At 38.8% G+C, this 22334-nt stretch overlaps 1 protein-coding gene across 1 annotated transcript in view; it reads left to right on the top strand.

Annotated features, from left to right (window-relative positions):
- The window catches only part of kif26ba (kinesin family member 26Ba), a 109896-nt gene that overhangs the window by 35204 nt on the left and 52358 nt on the right, over nt 1-22334 (top strand). The window contains exon 4 of the mRNA XM_038701644.1: nt 21793-21962. Within this exon, the coding sequence (XP_038557572.1) occupies nt 21793-21962 (170 nt within the window). The remainder of the gene's footprint in view (nt 1-21792; nt 21963-22334) is intronic.

Below are 22334 nucleotides of genomic sequence, written 5' to 3'. Positions count from 1 at the left end.
GACGATCAAAAAATGGGAATGGAAGTAGAAACGAGAAAATGAAGAGAAATTAGAGTGAAAGATGTGAAAGAGAGAGAATTAGACAGAGAGGATGGAAGAAGGGTGGGAGTGAAGGTATAGAATATTTTATTATAGGGGCGACGTTTGACATTTAAACATCAAGTTCTTAGGACCACATTAATTCTGAGACATACACGACTAGCAGTCTCCACACTGCATTTTTATTTTTTTGCCAAAGAATTTGATTTGGTTGGAGATCTGTTTTACTGTTGTATTGCACAAAACATAAAAGATTGCTGTTCACAGTCAAGCATCAGAAAGTCTAACAATGGCAGATGATTGAACGCAGGACAAATGAGAAATATATTTCAACATGAAATAGAAAACAAACGTGTTGTGTCTAAAAGTGAGTAGAGCTTGAGTAGAAACTCTGCACCAAGAATCAATTGGCTTTATGGGAAATATCATCTAACTCTTCAGAAACACTACCAACAGCAACACTGGTATGGTCTTATTCCGTTTAATTAAAGTTAAATTAAATGAAAGTCACCTTCAGAGATAGCCTAATACATGAGACAGAGAAGAGAGATGAAAGGAGGGAGGACGCAGAGGTAGACAGAGAGCGGTAACGACCTCTTTGCCAGTGTAGCTGACATTAAAATCTTGCTGGATCAGCAAAAGGTGACAACTTCCACATTTTACATTTATTAGGACTTTTTCTTTTTGGTCCCACAAGAGGTCTAGGACAAATGGAAAACAGTGATTCAGTCAGAAGAAGGCAGACTGATGGACGGAGTGGGAATATCCCAGGTTGCTACAATGGCTGGGATCAGTGAGCTGATGAAGGCATGACAAACATTTTCAAAAGTATATTAATTAATTTCTTGTTAAATTCTTGATTAACAAAGTTTTTGTGATTAGGCAAAAATCCATCCCTTGAAGTTTGCCCCATTTGACACCAACTTAGACTGGCTGTCACACACACATAGAAAGGGTGAAGGGTTCAAGGTTCAAAAATGCATTGTCATTCTTTCTATATATACAATATAATATGTATACAGGGGGACATAATTATAATTTGTTTAATAGTACAAGTACAAAGACAGCAAAATGTGAGTAGTATTAAACACATCATAATAGACTATAGTTGTTAATGGTACAGCAGTGGATATGGAAACTGGTAAACCTGGTAAGTCAGTCTGATTTACTGACCTAGATGCCGGTGGGCATAAACTGAAGGTCCAAGCTTCAAACCAATAGATGAAGTCAGACAGCAGTGAAACACAGAAACCCACGTCCTTTTGTAACACACTGAACTGTGTCACATTTGCCGTTACGTTACCTTATAACTGTCAGAAACTGTAAAGTTAAATCAGGAAAAATTCTTTACTTTTGGGGTTTTTTTAGTGGTGGTGGTGGAGGAGGGGATAGGTATCTCTCTCACTCTCGCTGTCTCTCTCGCAGGAGAAAACAAATCTAACATTGTCTGTTTGCCCTCCCTCTGTCCTTCAAGCAGATAATTGAAAACAGGTTTATACAGTATGGTGTGCCTCTGCGTGTGCGTGTGTGTGTGTGTGTGTGTGTGTGTGTGTGTGTATACTGATTTTAACAATGGTCCGATTAGCTTTCCTAATTTACCGTGTTTCTGTTTGTTGTGCCTGTGAGTATGTGTATGTTATTCATATCTTGTAGAGACAGAAACAGGCTGTGAGATACAACACGCACAGACATACAAAGGTTTACAATATGTTTGTGGTAAATCTCCTCTGTCAAACAGTCAGACTTAGCTGGATATCCTTAGGATTAATTAGGACAGCAGTGGTGGCTTAAAGGTTATAGAAGCTTGTGACCGGAAGGTCACCAGGTCGATCCCTGGACCAGCAGGCTTAATCTGGATAGAAAAAGTGAAAGAGCAGCACTTGCCCCAGCCCTATTACCACCACTATGGTGCCCCTTAGCAAGGCCCTTAAAGTGGCATTCCATTGATTTTATACATCAGTCTGTTTACAGGTGTTGGGGAGTACCACTGTATGTGTGGAAAACAATTATAAAGCCTTTTGTGGCTCCAGAGGAAGCTGCACAAGTCAAGTTCCATTGTGGGTAATGTAAGTGCCAGGTTTTGACAAGGAAGAGGAATGTGTGGAATAAACAAGATGATATCGCTGGCTCTGCTGCACAGACTCTGATACTGTCCATCATGAGTACGACAGTGTTATAGGAGTGCAATGCTAAATCGGTGGAGTACTCTAATCCCCAACTGCCCCAGGGTAGCTGCTCACCGGCCAGCAGTGCACACTCAGACACAACAATGTACAATATAAAAATGGCTAAATTGGCTACAATAAAAATTGACAAAACACTCCATTGTATTCCATTAATTACTCTAGCCAAGTTTCATTTAAGTTCATCTATGATGGAACATTAAAAGTATATTTTGAAGCATGAGTGTCAGAAAATATGTCTTATTATCTCTGATATTTTTATAAAATGATCTGTACTGAAGTAAATTTACATAAAACTACATTTTCTTCGTCATTATTATTATTTTTCATGTATTTATATATATATATATATATATACATACAGGGGCTGGTCATATAATTAGAATATCATCAAAAAGTTGATTTATTTCAGTAATTCCATTCAAAAAGTGAAACTTGTATAATGTATACATTCATTCTACACAGACTGATATATTTCAAGTGTTCATTACTTTTAATTGTGATGATTATAACTGACAACTAATGAAAATCCCAAAATCAGTATCTAAATTAGAATATTGTGAAAAGGTTATATATTGAAGACACCTGGTGCCACACTCTAATCAGCTAATTAACTCAAAACACCTGCAAAGGCCTTTAAATGGTCTCTCAGTCTAGTTCTGTAGGCTACACAATCATGGGGAAGACTGCTGACTTGACAGCTGTCCAAAAGACGACCAGTGACACCTTGCACAAGGAGGGCAAGACACAAAATGTCATTGCTAAAGAGGCTGGCTGTTCACAGAGCTCTGTGTCCAAGCACATTAATAGAGAGGTGAAGGGAAGGAAAAGATGTGGTAGAAAAAAGTGTACAAGCAATAGGGATAACCGCACCCTGGAGAGGATTGTGAAACAAAACCCGTTCAAAAATGTGGGGGAGATTCACAAAGAGTGGACTGCAGCTGGAGTCAGTGCTTCAAGAACCACCACGCACAGACGTATGCAAGACCTGGGTTTCAGCTGTCGCATTCGTTGTGTCAAGCCACTCTTGAACAAGACACAGTGTCAGAAGCGTCTCGCCTGGGCTAAAGACAAAAAGGACTGGACTGCTGCTGAGTGGTCCAAAGTTATGTTCTCTGATGAAAGTAAATTTTGCATTTCCTTTGGAAATCAAGGTCCCAGAGTCTGGAGGAAGAGAGGAGAGGCACAGAATCCATGTTGCTTGAGGTCCAGTATAAAGTTTCCAGAGTCAGTGATGGTTTGGGGTGCCATGTCATCTGCTGGTGTTGGTCCACTGTGTTTTATGAGGTCCAAGGTCAACGCAGCTGTCTACCAGGAAGTTTTAGAGCACTTCATGCTTCCTGCTGCTGACCAACTTTATGGAGATGCAGATTTCATTTTCCAACAGGACTTGGCACCTGCACACAATGCCAAAGCAACCAGTACCTGGTTTAAGGACCATGGTATCTCTGTTCTTAATTGGCCAGCAAACTCGCCTAACCTTAACCCTATAGAAAATCTATGGGGCATTGTGAAGAGGAAGATGCGATATGCCAGACCCAACAATGCAGAAGAGCTGAAGGCCACTATCAGGGCAACCTGGGCTCTCATAACACCTGAGCAGTGCCACAGACTGGTCGACTCCATGCCACGCCGCATTGCTGCAGTAATTCAGGCAAAAGGAGCCCCAACTAAGTATTGAGTGCTGTACATGCTCATACTTTTCATGTTCATACTTTTCAGTTGGCCAACATTTCTAAATCCTTTTTTTGTATTGGTCTTAAGTAATATTCTAATTTTCTGACATACTGAATTTGGGATTTTCATTAGTTATCAGTTTTAATCATCACAATTAAATGAAATAAACATTTTTAAATATATATCAGTCTGTGTGTAATGAATGAATATAATATCCAAGTTTCACATTTTGAATGGAATTACTGAAATAAATCAACTTTTTGATGATATTCTAATTATATGACCAGCACCTGTAAAAGAAATCCCCCTCTCACCCCTTGCGGGGTGGAATGTGTCATCCTCAAGCTCGGGTCCTCTACCAGAGGCCTGGGAGTTTGAGGGTTCTTCGCAGAATCTTAGCTGTTCCTAGGACTGCACTCTTCTGGACAGAGACCTCTGATGTTTTACCTGGAATCTGCTGTAGCCAATCTCCCAGTTTGGGGGTCACAGCCCCTAGTGCTCCGATTACCACTGGCACAACTGTTGCTCTTACTTTCCACATCTTTTCTAGCTCCTCTTTCAGCCCTTGGTATTTCTCAAGCTTCTCGTGTTCCTTCTTCTTGATGTTGCTGTTGCTTGGGATTGCCACATCTATCACTGCAGCCTTCTTCTGCTGTTTGTTGATCAACACGATGTCTGGTTGGTTAGCCATCACCAGTTTGTCAGTCTGGATCTTGAAATTCATTCTCAACTACCTTAGGAGGTGTCTTCCATTTTGACCTTGGGACTTCCAGCCCATACTCATGGCAGATGTTCCTGTACACTATGCCAGCTACCTGGTTATGGCGTTCCATGTACGCACTTCCTGCTTGCATTTTACACCCTGCTGTTATGTACTGTACTGCACAGTGCACCTTGCACAGTCTGCACCTGGGGTCCTGCCTGGTGTGGTGTGACCCCAGTCTCTATTGATCTTGAGTGCCTGTTCTTGTGCTGCCATGATTAGTGCTTCTGTGCTGTCCTTTAGTCCAGCCTTTTCCAGCCACTGGTAGCATTTCTTGATATCAGCCACTTCTTCTATTTGTCTGTGGTACATGCCGTGCAGTGGCTTGTCTGCTGCCTGAGGTATAAACTAAGCCACTAAGCCCTTCCTGATGTACTCTTGGATCTTTCTTGTTTCATCCTGGACAGTGGTGTACAGTCTCAGGGTGCTGGATTTGGGGCGAAACCTGGGGTGACTGGCAGAGCATATGTGTTGATGGCTCAGATCTTGTTCTTCCCATTCAGCTGACTTTTCCGTTAGCCTATTTGTAGCTGTCCTGTACATCTGCAATGTGGCCTTCTGGTAGTTCAACCCCCTCGGTTCTGATCATTTTCCCTCTTTTTCATACCTTACGGCCACAATTGTAGTAGATCAGTGAGTCGATGGCATACAGCTTGATGTCATCCATGTAGAGGAGATGATAGATGGTTGTTCCACTTCAGAACCGGTATCCGTAGCCAGTCTTTGTGATGAGGGGGTTCAGGCCTGTGCAGAACAGCAGCGGGGATAGTGCATTATGTGCATATGCGCTTTTATTCAAAGTGACTTACAATTGATATACATGTCGCACGCCTCTGGAGCAACTAGGGATTACTAGGGTGTCCCTGTCTTGCTCAGGGACACAATGGTGGATGGGTCACAATGGGGGATTGAACCCGGGTCTCTCACACCAAAAGCACAGTCTTATCCATTGCGCCACTGCCACCCCGTATCACCTTGGTAAATGCCGCACTTGAAGGTGACTTGTGCAATTGGCTTTGAGTTGGCTTCCAGACTTGTTTTCCACAGCCCCATTGAGTTCTGATGAAGGCTATTAGTGTCCTGTTGATCTTGTACATTTCAAGCATTCCAGTATCCACGTATGTGGCATTGAGTTGTAAGCTTGCTTGTAGTCAATCCAGGCGGTGCACAGATTGGTCTGCCTGGTCTTGCAGCATGATCAGGACTGTCCGTCCTTGGGTTAACCATTCTGGGTGGGTCCCATCCATCAGCAGTTGGTTCATTTGTGCTGCCAGGCGTTCATGGAGTGCTGTTAGTTTCTTCAGCCAGTGTGTTCTTCACCGGTGTGGATCATGTCAGGGCCTGGTGCTATCCAGCTCTTCATACCTGCCACTCTTTCTTGGATGTGTGCCGTTGTAATGGTTACTGGATCTTGTTCTGGGAGATTGCTGTGATCTGTTCTTAGATCCACTAGCATTGGTGTTGTGGGATGCCTCTTTCTCTGATCTTGTGTTATTACCCTGCCACTGAGAGTACACTTTGGATGGTTCGGTGGAGAACATCCGGTTTATTCTCCTGGCTTCTGCTTCTCCCTTGTATCTCTTAAGGTGGGTAGCCAGAGCGGTAAGTCTTTTTTGGCAGTCTCCAGAGCCTCAGGTATCGACAACTTGTCACGATTTGGTGGGTGTGCGCAGAGGAGGTGAGCCCAAACACAAGATACTGGAGCAGGAGATAGAGTTCTGGGATTTTATTAACACTTACGGAAAACATAGGCGTACACTAAAAGGTGCAGACAAAGTCCAAAAAGGCAGGTAATCCAGACGCCAACAGAACACTCTTCCAAACCACAAGACTGAGTGTGAACACACTACAATGACCGGACAAGGCCTGAAAACACACTGCAAACATTTAACACCAGGGACGAGCAGGGCGGGAGCAACACAGGTGACCGGGATCAGGACTAACGAGGCAGAGAGACAGCAGGGGAAAACAGAGGCAGGCAGAGACAGCAGGGGGGGAAACAGAGAGACAGGCAGGCAGGCAGGCAGGCAGGCAGGCAGGCAGGCAGGCAGGCAGGCAGGCAGGCAGGCAGGCAGGCAGGCAGGCAGAAAGACAGTAGGGGAGAACAGACAGAACTAATAACAGAACACAGAGCAGACATGGGGCAAAATTAACAACCTACACAGAAGTACATAGACCAGGAGTAACACTAACACATGAAACCAAAACCCAGAGAAACCTAAATCAAAACAGAGTGAACTAGACACAAGACAACAGACAAGACAGAACCCCAAAACACAACAGACCAAAATAAGATAATCAACTTGACCAAAACTCATAAGGTGCTAAACTAAAACACGACCGACAGCACAGCTTGTTGTATTTCTTAGGTAGCCCCTTCCTGTAGCTCTGAGAGCTGACTAACCTCTCTTCGTGTTGCCTTGATCTTGGCCTCTAGCCTTCTCCTCCATGGGGCGTAATGCTCTTTGTGGTTTGTGGTGTTCATCTTATAGCCGAGCATCTCTAGGATCACTGTTGTAGTTCTGCATTCACATCTTGTTTATCACTTAGCCTTGGCAATCTTGGTCGTTGTATTTGGGGATCTTGGGGGCTCCCTATCACCTGACGCGGACCTTATTGACCCGGGTGACGTCTTGTATTTGCGGTTTCTCTCATGCCTGATGTAGGCAAGTAGCATTAAGGACCACCTGGATACCCCCGCCCGGGAACCCACGATCACCTGTACCAGAGTCAGTTGCATTAACCACTGAGCTATCCAGGAGCTATATATATATATATATATATATATATATATATATATATATATATATATATATATATACATACACACACACACACACACACACACACACACACACTCTCTCTGTTTCTGTATTCATATCGCTAATGTAGAATAAATAAACACTTTATTTCATTTGCTCACTTGCCTCTCCCCCAATTTTTTCCCCCACTTTCATCCTGAAAGAGCAGGCCCTCTCTCTCTTCTCCACTCTACTGCAGTAAGCATTTTGATTGTTTTACAGATTGTGTATATCCCCTTGATAAAAGCAGGCAGGACCACACACATATACAGACACACAAACATTTCTCTTTTCATCCTCCTCATACAAACTTTTTGGTTGCCTGTAGCATGTGGTTGGAAAAGGATGGAAAAATAAAATAAATGTAAGAGAGACAGATGGGGCAAGTGAATGCTAGGGAAATGGTGTTTGTGTTGTAATGAAGATGAATGAGCTAGCTTTTACCTTTTTCTATGATGAGAGAAAGAGGGATATGGATAAGTGCTATAGTGTAGAGAAAGAGCAGAGATTGAGAGTGAGAATAAGCATGTAAGTGTTTTTTTTCTAAATCCCATCTTTCTGGGGAAATCTGATATCACATTCATCAAGTCCCTCATTCACAGGTACAATCTCAGGAGCAGGTGTTCTACGGAAACATGGTCTGATATTGTGTTTTTATTGATTTGCTGCATTACTGTATTATCCTTAGTACTCTCTTTGTCCTGTTATTATCCACATCCTTTTCTCTCCTGCTGTGATGACCTAATATCCCCATAGGGATCATTAAAATTTCATCCAGGGTAATTTAATCAAATTTATGGCAAAATGTAGAGACAGCATCTCAGCCTTCTGGCTGTGCCTGTGGGAAAATCTAAATGGGACAAGTGTAAGAACATACAAATAAACAAAAACATAATTTATTTCAATGACTACATTAGCCAAAATGCCATCCATGTAAATGCATTAGCCAGGTGAACATGCAGGAATCTTGTCTCAATGTCAGGGATTTTGTGGCTCAAAACCCAGATGCAGACAAGAACACAGCTCAGAAGGATTTTCACACAGTTTATTAAACACAAGATATGGTTAGATAGGCTTGATGCTGGGGGTAAGGTTGCAGACAGACAAAAAACAAAACCCACCAAGCACATCTTACACGTTCAAAAAGGACAAAATTACACAACACACCAACTGTCACCTCCCAGCTTGTGGCATTGTGACATTCAAATAGTTCATCATGCTTTACATCTCTTTTCTGTGTGCAATAGCTCAGATAAAGAACTAATTTTGGTGGCTCTCTTACCATAACTGGTTTGATGAGATGCACAAAGCATAATTACCCATCAGCACACTCTGTTTTAGATAAAGAGAAGCTCAGCAAACCTTTTGGATTCTCATGATTGTATACAATGATTGAGGATATGGTTATTGTACTTTTTTGGTGACAATGGGAGGTGCTGCTGAGTAGAACATAGAGTTTATGGTGTGTCCAGCCCCTGCGGTCTGAGCCGCTGAACCATCACTGACCACCACATATTATTCAACCTACCATACTCCAGTTTTCAGCTCACATAATAACTCTGTGTGGGGACATTTATCCCACAGTGTGCAATGTGTAGTTTTCCTCTTCCTATTTATCAGGATAAATGAGTAACCAGTACAAAAGAATAGGTATTCCATGTAGCCTACTGAACCTTTATACCATACACTCATGTTTCCTTTAATAATGCAGTGGTAGGAGGTCTGAGCATTTGAAATGCTTGTAAATGTACAGGGAGAATGGAATATGAACTATAGAGGCATCTTATTTACAGTAAGTAATTCATCAAGGCAGTGGGCTGCATGCTTGGACCCCAGGAGCCCTCAACAGTAAATATACGCACAGTGGAGCTGATTTACACACACGTACACACAGGTGCAGAGAAGTGCACACACAAGGACACAATAGAGAGAGTGTACTCTCACAATAGACACACATGCTCGCAGATTTACTCTCACACATGCTATATAGTTCCTTTATTGGAGTGTGCGGTAATGATTTAGGTGCTCTCCTGTGTGGCTGCTGGCAGCACATAAAGAACTATGATCAATAATCCATATCTATTTCACGAATGGGTCGCCTACACACACACGCACACACACACACACACACATACACGCGTACCTATCCAACAGTGCACCGTCGGAGTAAACTGCCAAGTGTGGACCTGTGTTTCCAGTCCTTTTTAAGTAAAATAAATATAATACAAAATTTACTTTTACTGTCTTTTAACATAATATTACTGCAAATTTGCTTTTTTTGGCTTTTTAAAGAAATTGCCAAGAGGGGACTTAGATCCTTAAACGATAGCTACCTATCCAAGAGGGGACCTCCATTGTTATGCAGTGGAACTGTCTGTGCTCATTCTCACCTAATGAGTGTTTTTACCTTCAAAGACTTTCTTTGTTTCTTTCAAAAATGGATAATTTAACTTTAATGTGAGCGATGTGTAAACATTTCACCGTGATCCAAACTTTAATCACTTTAACTGAAAATAAATAAACTTTAAACTTTAATTCAGAAGTAACTTTGCTGCATGCATTGATATCAAGCACTACAGTATTACCAACAAAAATTACTTGATCTAGGTTTCAAATACCGTTTAAATAATAATAAAATATCTTATTACACTAGTGCACTTATTTTAACTTTCTCTTAGGGGAATTCATATTCTTCTGTGTGGGATGGTCATTTTTATGACCTGTGTGGAATGGTGATGTATGCATTTTAAAGAGTTACTTTGTATTTGCTCTTAATAACTGAATCTTAGACTGGTTTTGAATCACACATCCACTACACTCTGTTAAGGCTATTTGGATATCTTTAGGGGCTAAAGTCATTTATGAATATAATGAGTTCAGACAACAGATAATGAGTTATCCTTTTTCTAATAAGGATAATTTGACATTCAAACTATAGCATGTATGACAAACGAAAGCAAAAACAATAATACTTATGAGAAAAATATAATCTCAACTAAGCAGTCTGTTGACACATGATTTGATAATATGCTTTTGAAACAAAACTTAAAGGCTCAGCAATAGTAGATTTCCTAACTAGTATTAAGCTTCAGACTGTAAGATAAAAGGCTACCCAAATAAATTGATGTCCTGATGGGTTTTCATCAGGAATGCGTGGTATTTTCATGTTTGCATTAGGCCTACAGAAAAAAGGTCCACACTTGTATGGCATTTAATGACATGAATCCACTGTTGGTTGCTACATAACGACACATGTCCCCTCTTAGATAGTATGGAGCAACAGTCACACTCCAACATCCAGCATCAATAATTATTCTGCATGATTTGTTATGTTTTTGTAATGAAATATAAAGTCTCAGCTTTAATGGATGGCTTAAACATTTTCACTCTTGACACTGTATTATAATGAAGGGCTGCCCACAAGTTTAGGGAGTCATAAGTAAAACTTTACCAACTTAAACCTTCAAGAGCCTGAAGTTTGATCCTCCACCTGAGAAGCTGCTGCCCTTTGCTAACAAATGTGTAACCCACATTACCCATGAGAAAAAGACTATTACCGATGACATGACATCCAGAGGCAAAGTCGATCCCTTGTTGAAGTGTGGAATGAAAATGCTGGTTTAGTTACAGACTTGCAAGCTTCGATGTACCTGTGTACTTTATGGACAAGCCCTAATATAAAGGGCTACCCAAATTAATTCATGAAGCATTAATGTCCTGATGAGTTTTCATCAGGAATGCATAATATTTACTGGTCCGCATTGCCTACAGAAAAAAAGGTCCACACTTGTATGGCATTAAATGACAGGAATCCACTGTTGGTTGCTACATAACGACACATGTCCCCTCTTAGATAGTATGGAGCAACAGTCACACTCCAACATCATTAAATATTCCTCAAGCATGATTTGTTATTATTGTTTTGTAATGAAATATGATGCCTCAGCTTTAGTTGATGGCTTAACCATTTTCAATCTTGACACTGCATCAAAATGAAGGGCTGCCCACAAGTCAGGAGATTCATAAGTACTTTAAGATAAATAAATAAAAAGTAGGAACAACATGGTCAGCAGCAAGATACTTTGTATTAATTTTTTATTAATTGCTAAAAACATATTTATTAAGTTTTACTAGATCTTTGAAATGGTTTAGCCCCCAAATCTTCCAAATATGATATTGACCAATTAGGACATGATTTTAATCAATTTTACAATGTACTTGTTTCTTTAATCTATATTTATAGGTGTGCATTTTGTTTGTTGATTTGCATTACAGAAATGTCCACTGTTGGCTGGTATATAATGACACAAGTTCCCTCTTAGATAGCATGAATCGACACTCACACTGCAACATGGATGAGTAAAAAAGAAATGTATGATTCTTAAAAGAAAATTATAATGTAACCTAAATAGAATCTTTAGTTATACTTGTAAATAAGGTCTATTGTTATGTAACAAGTAATAGTTTCCAAATAACTCTCAATTAAGTCTTTTCCAACTCATAATATGTTCTTCATTCAAAAGTATTGCTCATAACTAGTTCACTGGTATTTGACGCTTATTGACCCACACACATTCCCTATTCTGAACTTGCCTCCTTTCTCCAAACAAAACATTAAAGCAAAAACTTTACCAACTTAAAAATTCAAGAGCCTGAAGTTTGATCCTCCACCTGAGAAGCTGCTGTCCTTTGCTAAGAAATGTGTAACCCACATTACCCATGACAAAAAGACTATTACCGATGACACATTAAATGACAGGAATCCACTGTTGCTACATAGGGCACATGTCCCCTCTTAGATCCTATGGAGCAACAGTCACACTCCAACATCATTAAATATTCCTCAAGCATGATAAATAAATTTAAATTAGGAAGTAAATGGTCAGCAGGAAGATTCTTAATGTTCTTTTTTTATTTGCTAAAAACAGATTTATTATGAACTTTCACCAGCCCTTTGAAAGGATTTAGCCCCCCAATTTTCCCAGTATATTGACCAATTATGACAATCACAGGATTTCAATCAATTTTACAATGTACATGTATCTTTAATCTATATGTAACGGAATGCATTTTGTTTGTTGTTTTGCATTACAAAAATGTCCACTGTTGGCTGGTAGATAATGACACAAGTTCCCTCTTAGATAGTGTGGATTGACACTCACACTCCAGCATGAATAAATAAAAAAGAAATTGATAATTTCTAAGAGAAACTTATAATTTAAACTAAATATAATTGTAGTTACTTGGGGTTTGAAGAGACACTAAGTTTACAAGACTAGGCGAGACACAATATTGGGTGCAAGTGTGAAATGTTAAGTAGTTCAAGTTCAAAGGCCTAACGATCATCATTGGTCGCAAGAAACCCTCCCCCACACTGCAGACAATCAGACACAGATTCTCACTGCAGACAATCAGACACACGTTCACACCCCTCACCTGCTCCAGGTCACCTCTCAGAGACAGCACTCACACTTTCTCCAGGATTTTGTATTTAGCTTAACTCTGCATTGGATGCTAATTCATAACACAGTTTCCTACAACCACAAAAAGAAAACGGTAGAAATATATGTAGACATATGTTTAGTAAAAGTGCCCAAACACCCAATTCTAATAAAAATCTGATGATGGTACAGCCAAAGAGAGAAAATAAATACAGGAGAGAGGAGATGCATGCTAATAAGCCACAGGTTTGATTAGAACTGGGCCACTGCAGTAAGAACTCATTTGTGTATGGTGCACATGCTCCTGAAGACACACGCTCATAAACTGAAAGTTTCTTGCTCTCTTCTCTCTTAACTTTGACCCTCAATTTACTGTATACTGCACTATAATGGCCACTCTACATTTTGGGTTTCAACAATACGCTTAAAAGAAATGTATGCCAGTTTGTATAGCATATTTACAATATTGGTAAGCCTGAGAGAAGTTCTCACCACTGTTAAATTATAGTATCCCTGACACAAGTGGCATGTAACACAAAATAACTTAAACACTCAATAAACACAATTAAGGCAAATAAAACAGAAGCCTTTTAACTACATAGCCTAAATACCTATGGTAGAAGCACAAAAAGCAAGGACAAATGACCAAATAATAAAAATCTGAGCAAGACAATAAGGCATTATGTTGGTTCTGAGACAGGCTGTAGGTAACTCCACCACTACACTTAATGTACGTAGAAGTTTAAATTCATCAGAAGAGAGTGACCTAGAATTTGAATGACTATGAATGCCTGGTTGACATTCATTGTAAGCCTTACATATTAAATGATTCCCACTGCTTGTAAACCTTTTCAGTGACTTTAAGCATTGTTGATCATGTGTCAGACCAATCAGAGAGACCATCAGTCTTCCTTCTTTTGAGATAGATTTCCATCCAAATACACTATATGGACAAAGGTGCTACCCCTGTCCTAATAAATTTGGTAGGGGCTGTGTTTTCATGGGTTGTTAAGGGAAATCTTGCCTATGGATTTAGAATGGGATGTCATAAAAGTAATGCGTAGGTGTTGCTGTATTTTTGTCCAACTAGTGTAATAAATTAACTCCATATTATACACAATCGCTTTAAAATTCATTTGGTGATATTTTAAAAGTTATTCAACCCCATTATTTGGGGGGTGTACTAAATCGCACATATGTATGGTTATTATACTAATTCTTAGTAGATGTTTTCTGGTGTAAAACACCTTATTTAGCTACTTTTTGTGAGTAGCTTGTAACATAGGGTACAATTTTCAACAAAAGTGGAGTATTGTACATCCGCTCTTTAAGTTTCAAAATATCTCCCACAAGACTCCAGAGAAGTTGCATTACCAAAGGCCAAGTCACTGGTTTGCGATCTTGACGCCCTAACGACCATCGTCAGCAACAAGAAACCATCCCCCACGCTGCACACAATGGAGAACAATGACTGAAACTTCACAACCCTCACCCAAGATGACTTCTCAGAGACAGCTCTCAACATTTCAACCTTAAAACATTTGTGAATCACATAGGCTCTAGTCACTTAAATGTAGAGGATTCTTTTAAATCTACATCATTAACTGAAGACATGTGTAACTCTTTCTAAAAAATCCACAACAATACCTTCAAGCAGTATGTCTGACATGTCTACCACAGTAAACAAAAGTAAATCAAACCTATATCTAATTGCCAGAGAACATTTGCATTACTATGCCAGCAGTAGTTAGCATTTGATGTCTTATCCTAAGAACCAATCACTGTCCAGATAGCTAGTCAGGATTGTGTATATATATTCTGGGCTCCTCAGAGAAGGTGCATGGCAGTCTTTGGTGTCTTGTGGAAGTGTTGACAAGTATGCAGTTTTTTGAAGGAGAAAACCAACTTTAAAATTTCTTTACTATTCTTACTAATCGTTTACCAGTCATCCATTTATCTATCTGTCTATCTTAACGGTATGTAGACATATTTCACCTGTGTTGTTCTTTTGAAAAACTTTTTCATCTTTCCATCCTGAAGACCAAAGCGAGAGGTAAGTTGAACATTTTTACCAATACCCCTTGTATGTTTTCATCAAGGCTGTTTGTAACTAAACTATCAAATTTAAATATAAACATGTACATATATATATATATATAGTATTGTATAACATAGTATATTCTGACTGTATCAGATTGTACAGATAGTTTGTTATTGTATATTGATTGCTTAGTGTGTAAATATTTTTACACCTATGTAGAATGTTACCTGTATATTGTATATAGGGTGTATATAGTATGAATATTATTTATACTAATACATAGAATTTTAACTGATTCTACTTTTATTGTATTTTATTCCTTACATTCCTATATACATATATGTACACAGAAAAAGTACTGATAGCTTATATTGTTTTACAAAGTCACCCAAGTTATCATGCTGTTCTTCTCATTGTATAAACAATAATCTTAAATTAACTTGTTATAAGTCAAGACACCATATGATGTATAATATATTGTAAAACATTTCACTGGAAAATGAGAACCAGAAGGGTTTTTCCTAAAAAGGAAGCCTTGCAACTTCACTGCATCTGAGAAAGAAAAAGCCAAATTTCAGAAAGGATTCATCTACAAGGAGAAAGGTATTAGATCAGAACATAAGATTCTCTATTCAATACTGTATTTAACTACAACTTTCTTGGTTGCTAATGAATTATAAGGAAATGGAGCATTGTTAAGTGTGTGCATAGTATTATACACTATATATAGTTATATGTTGCCATGTAAGGTGCAACCTGAAAATGGTTTAAAGGCATAGCTTGATTTTGTGTTCAGATATGAGAACAATATTGATCTTGTCATTCAACTCTCAGCAAGTCAGTCAAGCTAAGCAGGCAACAATTAAAATAAGAAATACCCACTGCCATCATACATAGTGTACAATTTTGATGTGTATTATATAAATGTAGATACAAATCCAAACCCTTAGGGTGACATTGCATAAGATCCTCATCGAGTGTTAGAACTGCTGAGATAGTGTTGGTCGTTCATGGAATTTGATGACAGACAGACTGACAGATAATTCATTATTCAGTATAAAAATCACCACCAAAAACACTGAGCCAGGAGAATTCTTGCAGGAATATATTTGAAGACACATCACTGACTCCAAAGAAGGGGCCCGGTTCTGAGAGTACTCCTTGTTATGGTACTAAAGAAGTCCTCAACGATTACACAGTGGCATTAAAGTACTATAAAACAAATGTCTGGGTTTGATAACAAACCGATTCTCTATTCCCTCAACAGCCCAGGACCTCCACATCCAGCATCTTCACCACCAAGATTGTCTGAGACCAGCCAGCCGGACAGCTGCTGCAAGAATCGTTTAGCATCCTCAAATAATTTCTGCACAAACTGTCAGGAACCATCTCAGGGAATCTCATCTGCATGCTCGTCATCCTCTTTGGGGTCTCGACCTGACTGCAGTTTGCCATCATAACCGACTTGAGTGGGCAAATGCTCACATACGATGGCGTCTGGCACTTTGGAGAGGTGTTCTCTTCATGGATGAATCCCAGTTTTCACTGTGCAGAGCAGATGACGTGTGTATGGCTTCGTGTGGGTGAGCGGTTTGTTGATGTCCTAGTTGTGGATCGAGTGGCCCATGGTGGCGGTGGGTTATGGTATGGGCAGGCGTGTTTCACGGACAACAAACACAGGTGCATTTATTGATGGCATTTTGAATGCATAGAGATACCATGACGAGATCCAGGCCCATTGTTGTGCCATTCATCCACAACCATCACCTCATGTTGCAGCATGATAATGCACGGCCCTATGTTGCAAGGATTACAATTCCTGGAAGCTGAAAACATCCCATTTCTTGCATGGCCAGCATACTCACCGGAGGAATTGGGGCAAAAACAAAAGTGTTGCGTTTATAATTTTGTTCAGTGTAAGAACACAGAAGAGGGTGGGCACATGAGGAACTTTCAGTTTAGGAGTTTGTGTGTGTCTTAGCTTAAAAGCACATTCAATAAAGTTTGCTTCAACATAGTTCTGTATATTTTGTACTGTTTTCTATTTGTGGTTGAACAACTTGTGTTATGAATAGCCATCCAACGTTGTGATGGTTCTGAGATGATCTATAGGTAACTCATCACTATTTCAATGGCTATTAAAATCACTAACACACATTTAAACTGTACATGCTAAAGAAAGAAGTTGAAAATACTGAGATGTAAAAATCTATAAAGACAAATACCTGCCAAATATCATTGTGAACTTAATGCAGCACTGGTTGTGTGTTCTCCAGTTGATGCAAACTCTAAGTTCCATTGTTACGATGCTGCACCATTTGACAGCCCTCAAATATGCTTCTCTATTCGCCAAAAATGTTTAACCCCACATTTCAAAAAGCTACAATGAGAACATTGCTGGTGACACTTTTCTAAAAAACAAAAACAACAACACTACAGCTTATATATGGTTTAGATTATAATTTTCGAATTGTCCATTTTGCTTATTTCATATTATTTGTAAAGTGTGTCTGAATGTCTCTGTGGACCTTTCTCTAAGGCTAAGAACAAATGTACTGCCGAAGCATTTTAGAAAGATTTTCAATTTTTCAGAGACAGGCTTCATTTAGCCCCTTAATTACCACATCATAAAACCTAAACACACATATGAACTTGTTCATTTGTAGCTAAACTAACCTTTTCAACATTTCACACTTTAGTTTCGACATGATGTGATTTCAACTGTACAAAAGTAGCTCATCTCGGCCACACCTACTGACTACCAGTTATGCACAGCGTTCTAACTTTGACAGCTGTATTCTAAAACTAACATAGCTATCCTTATTAGCTAGGCTCCTTACATGCTTGCTGATAACTTTTTTGAAGGTGGGTCTCCGACATTGACAACATTGTGTTGGATAGATTTGTGCAGCGGTGTTTAGGAAACTAACTATTCAATTGACAGACAGGTCTGTTGTCAATGTGTTTGCGAGCAACAACTTACAAACACTGGTCATGTATCATGATAATTAACAGCATTAAATCCATTGATTAAAAATTAAGAGATCTTGCAGCTGACCTTTGTATTCATTTTGTTTTTACTTTCACTTTTTTTGTGCTTTTAAAATACTCATTCTGCTGTCTACTGGGTAGTCTATTATTTTAGTAGTCTGAAGCTTGAAACAATTTAGGAATTTCACTAAAACTCAGCCTTTGTATTTTGTTGAAAATAACTTCAATAAAAACTCAGGCTTTATATTTTCTTACAATAACAGATTATACCAAATAAAGACACTCTGTAATTAGTTTCTTCTCATAAGTATGATTAAATTTGCTTATTTATTTTTTTCTCACAAGTTGGAGTGTGATTATCGCTCCATGCTATCTAAGAGGGAACTTGTGTCATCATGTACAAGAGAACAGTGGACTCCTGTCGTTCCACACAGTACAAGTGTGGTCCCTTTTTCTGTAATTCAAATCAATAAATAAAATGCATTTCTGTAAGTGTAGACTAAGCACATAGATATGATGACAAAATGTATTGACATTCAGTGGTTGTGAAAACTGGTCAGTTTGGTGTTTTAGGACTGAACAAGTTTAAAGCTGTAGTCAAAGTCTGATGTGAAATACTTTTTAACAATTAATTAAAACTGAATAGAAAGTATCTTACCTCTAATCATTTAATTCATAATTCAACTCTGGTTGTTTTTCTATTTTTGTTCCTTTTTTTGGAATCTACAATTCATTTTACTCTCCAGGCCTTCAGTGTAGCCCTTTATTTTGATACATGTTGATCTTAAAACACAAGACATCCACTAAACCTCAGCCTTTATATTTTGTTTTAAAAGAATGTATAGAAAATAAAGAGACTATTTAGTTAGTTTATTTTGTCTCAAAAGTATGATTAAATTTGCTTATTTATTATTTTCACACAAGTTGGAGTGTGGTTATCGCTCCATGCTATCTAAGAGGGAACTTGTGTCATCATCTACAAGAGAACAGTGGACTCCTGTCGTTCCACACAGTACAAGTGTGGTCCCTTTTTCTGTAATTCAAATCAATAAATAAAATGCATTTCTGTAAGTGTAGACTAAGCACATAGATATGATGACAAAATGTATTGACATTCAGTGGTTGTGAAAACTGGTCAGTTTGGTGTTTTAGGACTGAACAAGTTTAAAGCTGTAGTCAAAGTCTGATGTGAAATACTTTTTAACAATTAATTAAAACTGAATAGAAAGTATCTTACCTCTAATCATTTAATTCATAATTCAACTCTGGTTGTTTTTCTATTTTTGTTCCTTTTTTGGAATCTACAATTCATTTTACTCTCCAGGCCTTCAGTGTAGCCCTTTATTTTGATACATGTTGATCTTAAAACACAAGACATCCACTAAACCTCAGCCTTTATATTTTGTTTTAAAAGAATGTATAGAAAATAAAGAGACTATTTAGTTAGTTTATTTTGTCTCAAAAGTATGATTAAATTTGCTTATTTATTATTTTCACACAAGTTGGAGTGTGATTATCGCTCCATGCTATCTAAGAGGGAACTTGTGTCATCATGTACAAGAGAACAGTGGACTCCTGTCGTTCCACACAGTACAAGTGTGGTCCCTTTTTCTGTAATTCAAATGCATATCTTTAAGTGTAGACTAAGCACACAAATATAATGAAAAAAAATGTATTGATGTCCAGTGCTTGTGAAAGCTGGCCAGGTTAGTATTTTGGGACAGAACAAGTTTAAAGCTCTAGATGTCAAATGTCAAATATTTTTTATTAATTAATACTAATTAATTTTTATAATTAATTAAAACCGTAAAGAAAGTATCTTTATACTGACCACTTTATTTCTAATTCTACCCTGGTTGTTTTTCTATTTTTGTTCCGGTTTTTAGAATCTAAAATTCGTTTTACTCTCCAGGCCTTCAGTGTAGCCCTGTATTTTAATACATGTTGATCTTAAAACACAAGACATCGACTAAAACTCAGCCTTTATATTTTGTTAGAAAAAATTAAGAAATTGTGTTTCAAGAGACGGCTTTCTTTACTGAGTAGCTTGTATAATAGCCCCTCTACAGTCTGATAGACTCCCTGGGGCTGCAAGCCATTCACTCTATAGGGGAGTGTTAAGAACGACGTGTGTGAATGAGTCGTTAAAATCTTTGCTTGATCCACTAGAGGCACTGCTGAGTATGGACTTAAACACTCACACACCTGCAGGTCCCCTCTTGACAATAGTTTAAAAAATTTACCAGATGGTTTTAGACATGATTTTAGCATGATTTAAAGCATGTCCAACAGGGGACCTAAAAAATGTCCCCTGTTCACTTTTTAGTCCCCTCTTAGTGGGTGTGTAACGACGTCGAGGTCCACTGTTAGATAGGTTGGTAAGTGCACACACACACACACACACACACACACACACACACACACACACACACACACACACACACACACACACACACATCTGTGCATACAGAGACAAACTAATGCAACACACACACTCATACAAAGCAGTGTGTCATAAAAATGCCTGTGTGCGTGTGTGTGTGTGTGTGTTTGTGTGTTTGCATCCCATGACAACTCAAAATATTGTCCACACACAGGCTCACATTGATATCCGCTCTCACTTTGTTCATGTTGACAAGAAGGTGTGATTTGGAACAAGAAAGTCCTTTCAGATGTGTTTGCACCAAGGATGTATATGAATTGAAGAATTTGGTCACTCTTTCAGATTCCTAGATACACAGACACATGTAAATACATAGGGAGCGTCCATAAGGCACATACCATAGAATTGCAATGTTCATCTCCACCCACGGAGATGTCCTGTCTAAAGCTACACTATGAGCTGTGTAATAAAGGCAAAATGCCAAAGCTAGCTAGACTGCTACATGCAAAAATAAATGTATATGTTATTTATACTATAAATCTAATGAAACAATAACCCACACAGGCCAGAAAATGTCATTTCTTTACAGTATTATAAGTTCAAAGGTCTCTCTCTTCACCCACACTGTCCTTCATTCCTACATACTATCTAATAAAGGATAAATGTGAATAGCTTAAGATGGCAGAGCAAATGGACAGAGATAATTATATAGAATATGTTAGAAGCAATAATAAAAACAAGTGGAGAAAGTAATGGAAACCTAGAGAATTAAGGGTGAAAAATAAGGAGATGGCATGAAGTTAAAGGAGAGAAAATGATGCAGGAGGGTGTCTGGGACCCAGACAACATTCTGCTGATCAGTTGAGAGCTTATCTGCTGTAAGAAGCTTCCTTGTCTGCCAAGGGGCAAGCGCACACACACACACACACACACACACACACACACACACACACACACACACACACACACACACACACACACACACTCTCTCTCTCTCCAAAAATACTTATTTCAAATAATAAGTAAAAAATATCAAGTAATAAAAGGGTGCATTTGACAGTGGAGTCTTTTGAAATTTATTTCTGAAGCCAAAAATCCATCAGAAGACACCAATGGCTGGACGTGTATTATTCTTTAACAGAAAACCAAAAGGGGACTGGAAAACAGATCGGACCATCTGGAAAAGACAAGGAGAAAGACATACCATAGTGTACCGTAGTGTACCGTACTGTACGTATGTATATTGTGTTTGTCGTGACGGACACGATCAAAGTCATCTGAAAAGAAAACTCTTATCACATCTGTCGGGTTTGGAGGGAGAAAGATGTGGAGGGGAGAGACTGATACAGGTTTTCTTTCTTTCTTTCTTTCTTTTTCTTACTTTCTTCAACAAAACACAGACACACAAAGAAAACTATCACTTATTGTGACCTCAGAGGTAAACATTTTGAATCTCTCTCTGTCTCTCATCAGATCTCTCAGATGGTCACTGAGGCCTCCAGAGAAGGTTTGACTGAAGCTGCCCAGAACCGCTACAACACACACTCTCCTTCACACACAAATTCAACATCACACACAAACTCTCCCTCTCATACTCCAGCACCGGCCACCACCACCTCTGCTGCTGCCTCGTTTTTTGCCAGGTAAGATGCATGCTCTCCACACAGCATCCTAATCCATTATTTGGAAAAAACATTCAAATATTGTATTAATGGTCAGGAGGTTCCGCTATCATCATCATCATCGTCATCATTATTATTATTATTATCATCATTATTATTGGCATCCGGAGTTAATTAATTAAACTGGACATTTATTTGCACTACATCTCCAGATCTACTGATGTGTCTGCTGAGTGAGTGAGTGAGAGGACGTGAGATGCATTGTACTAGCTCAGTTGTGCACTATCAATCCTTGGGTTTACACCCTGTGTTTGAGTCCAGACATCCCATTATGCTGATGTCTCTCAAGTTGTCTAATAGAGCAAGAAGAATAAAAGAATAGGCATACAAACA

Source organism: Micropterus salmoides, unplaced genomic scaffold, assembly GCF_014851395.1.
Source record: "Micropterus salmoides isolate LMB-PRFRI ecotype aquatic unplaced genomic scaffold, ASM1485139v1 Ms_hic_scaffold_6, whole genome shotgun sequence".
Taxonomy (NCBI): Eukaryota; Metazoa; Chordata; class Actinopteri; order Centrarchiformes; family Centrarchidae; genus Micropterus; species Micropterus salmoides.
Note: the sequence above shows the minus strand (reverse complement) of the source record. Positions and strands in the feature narration are given on the sequence as shown.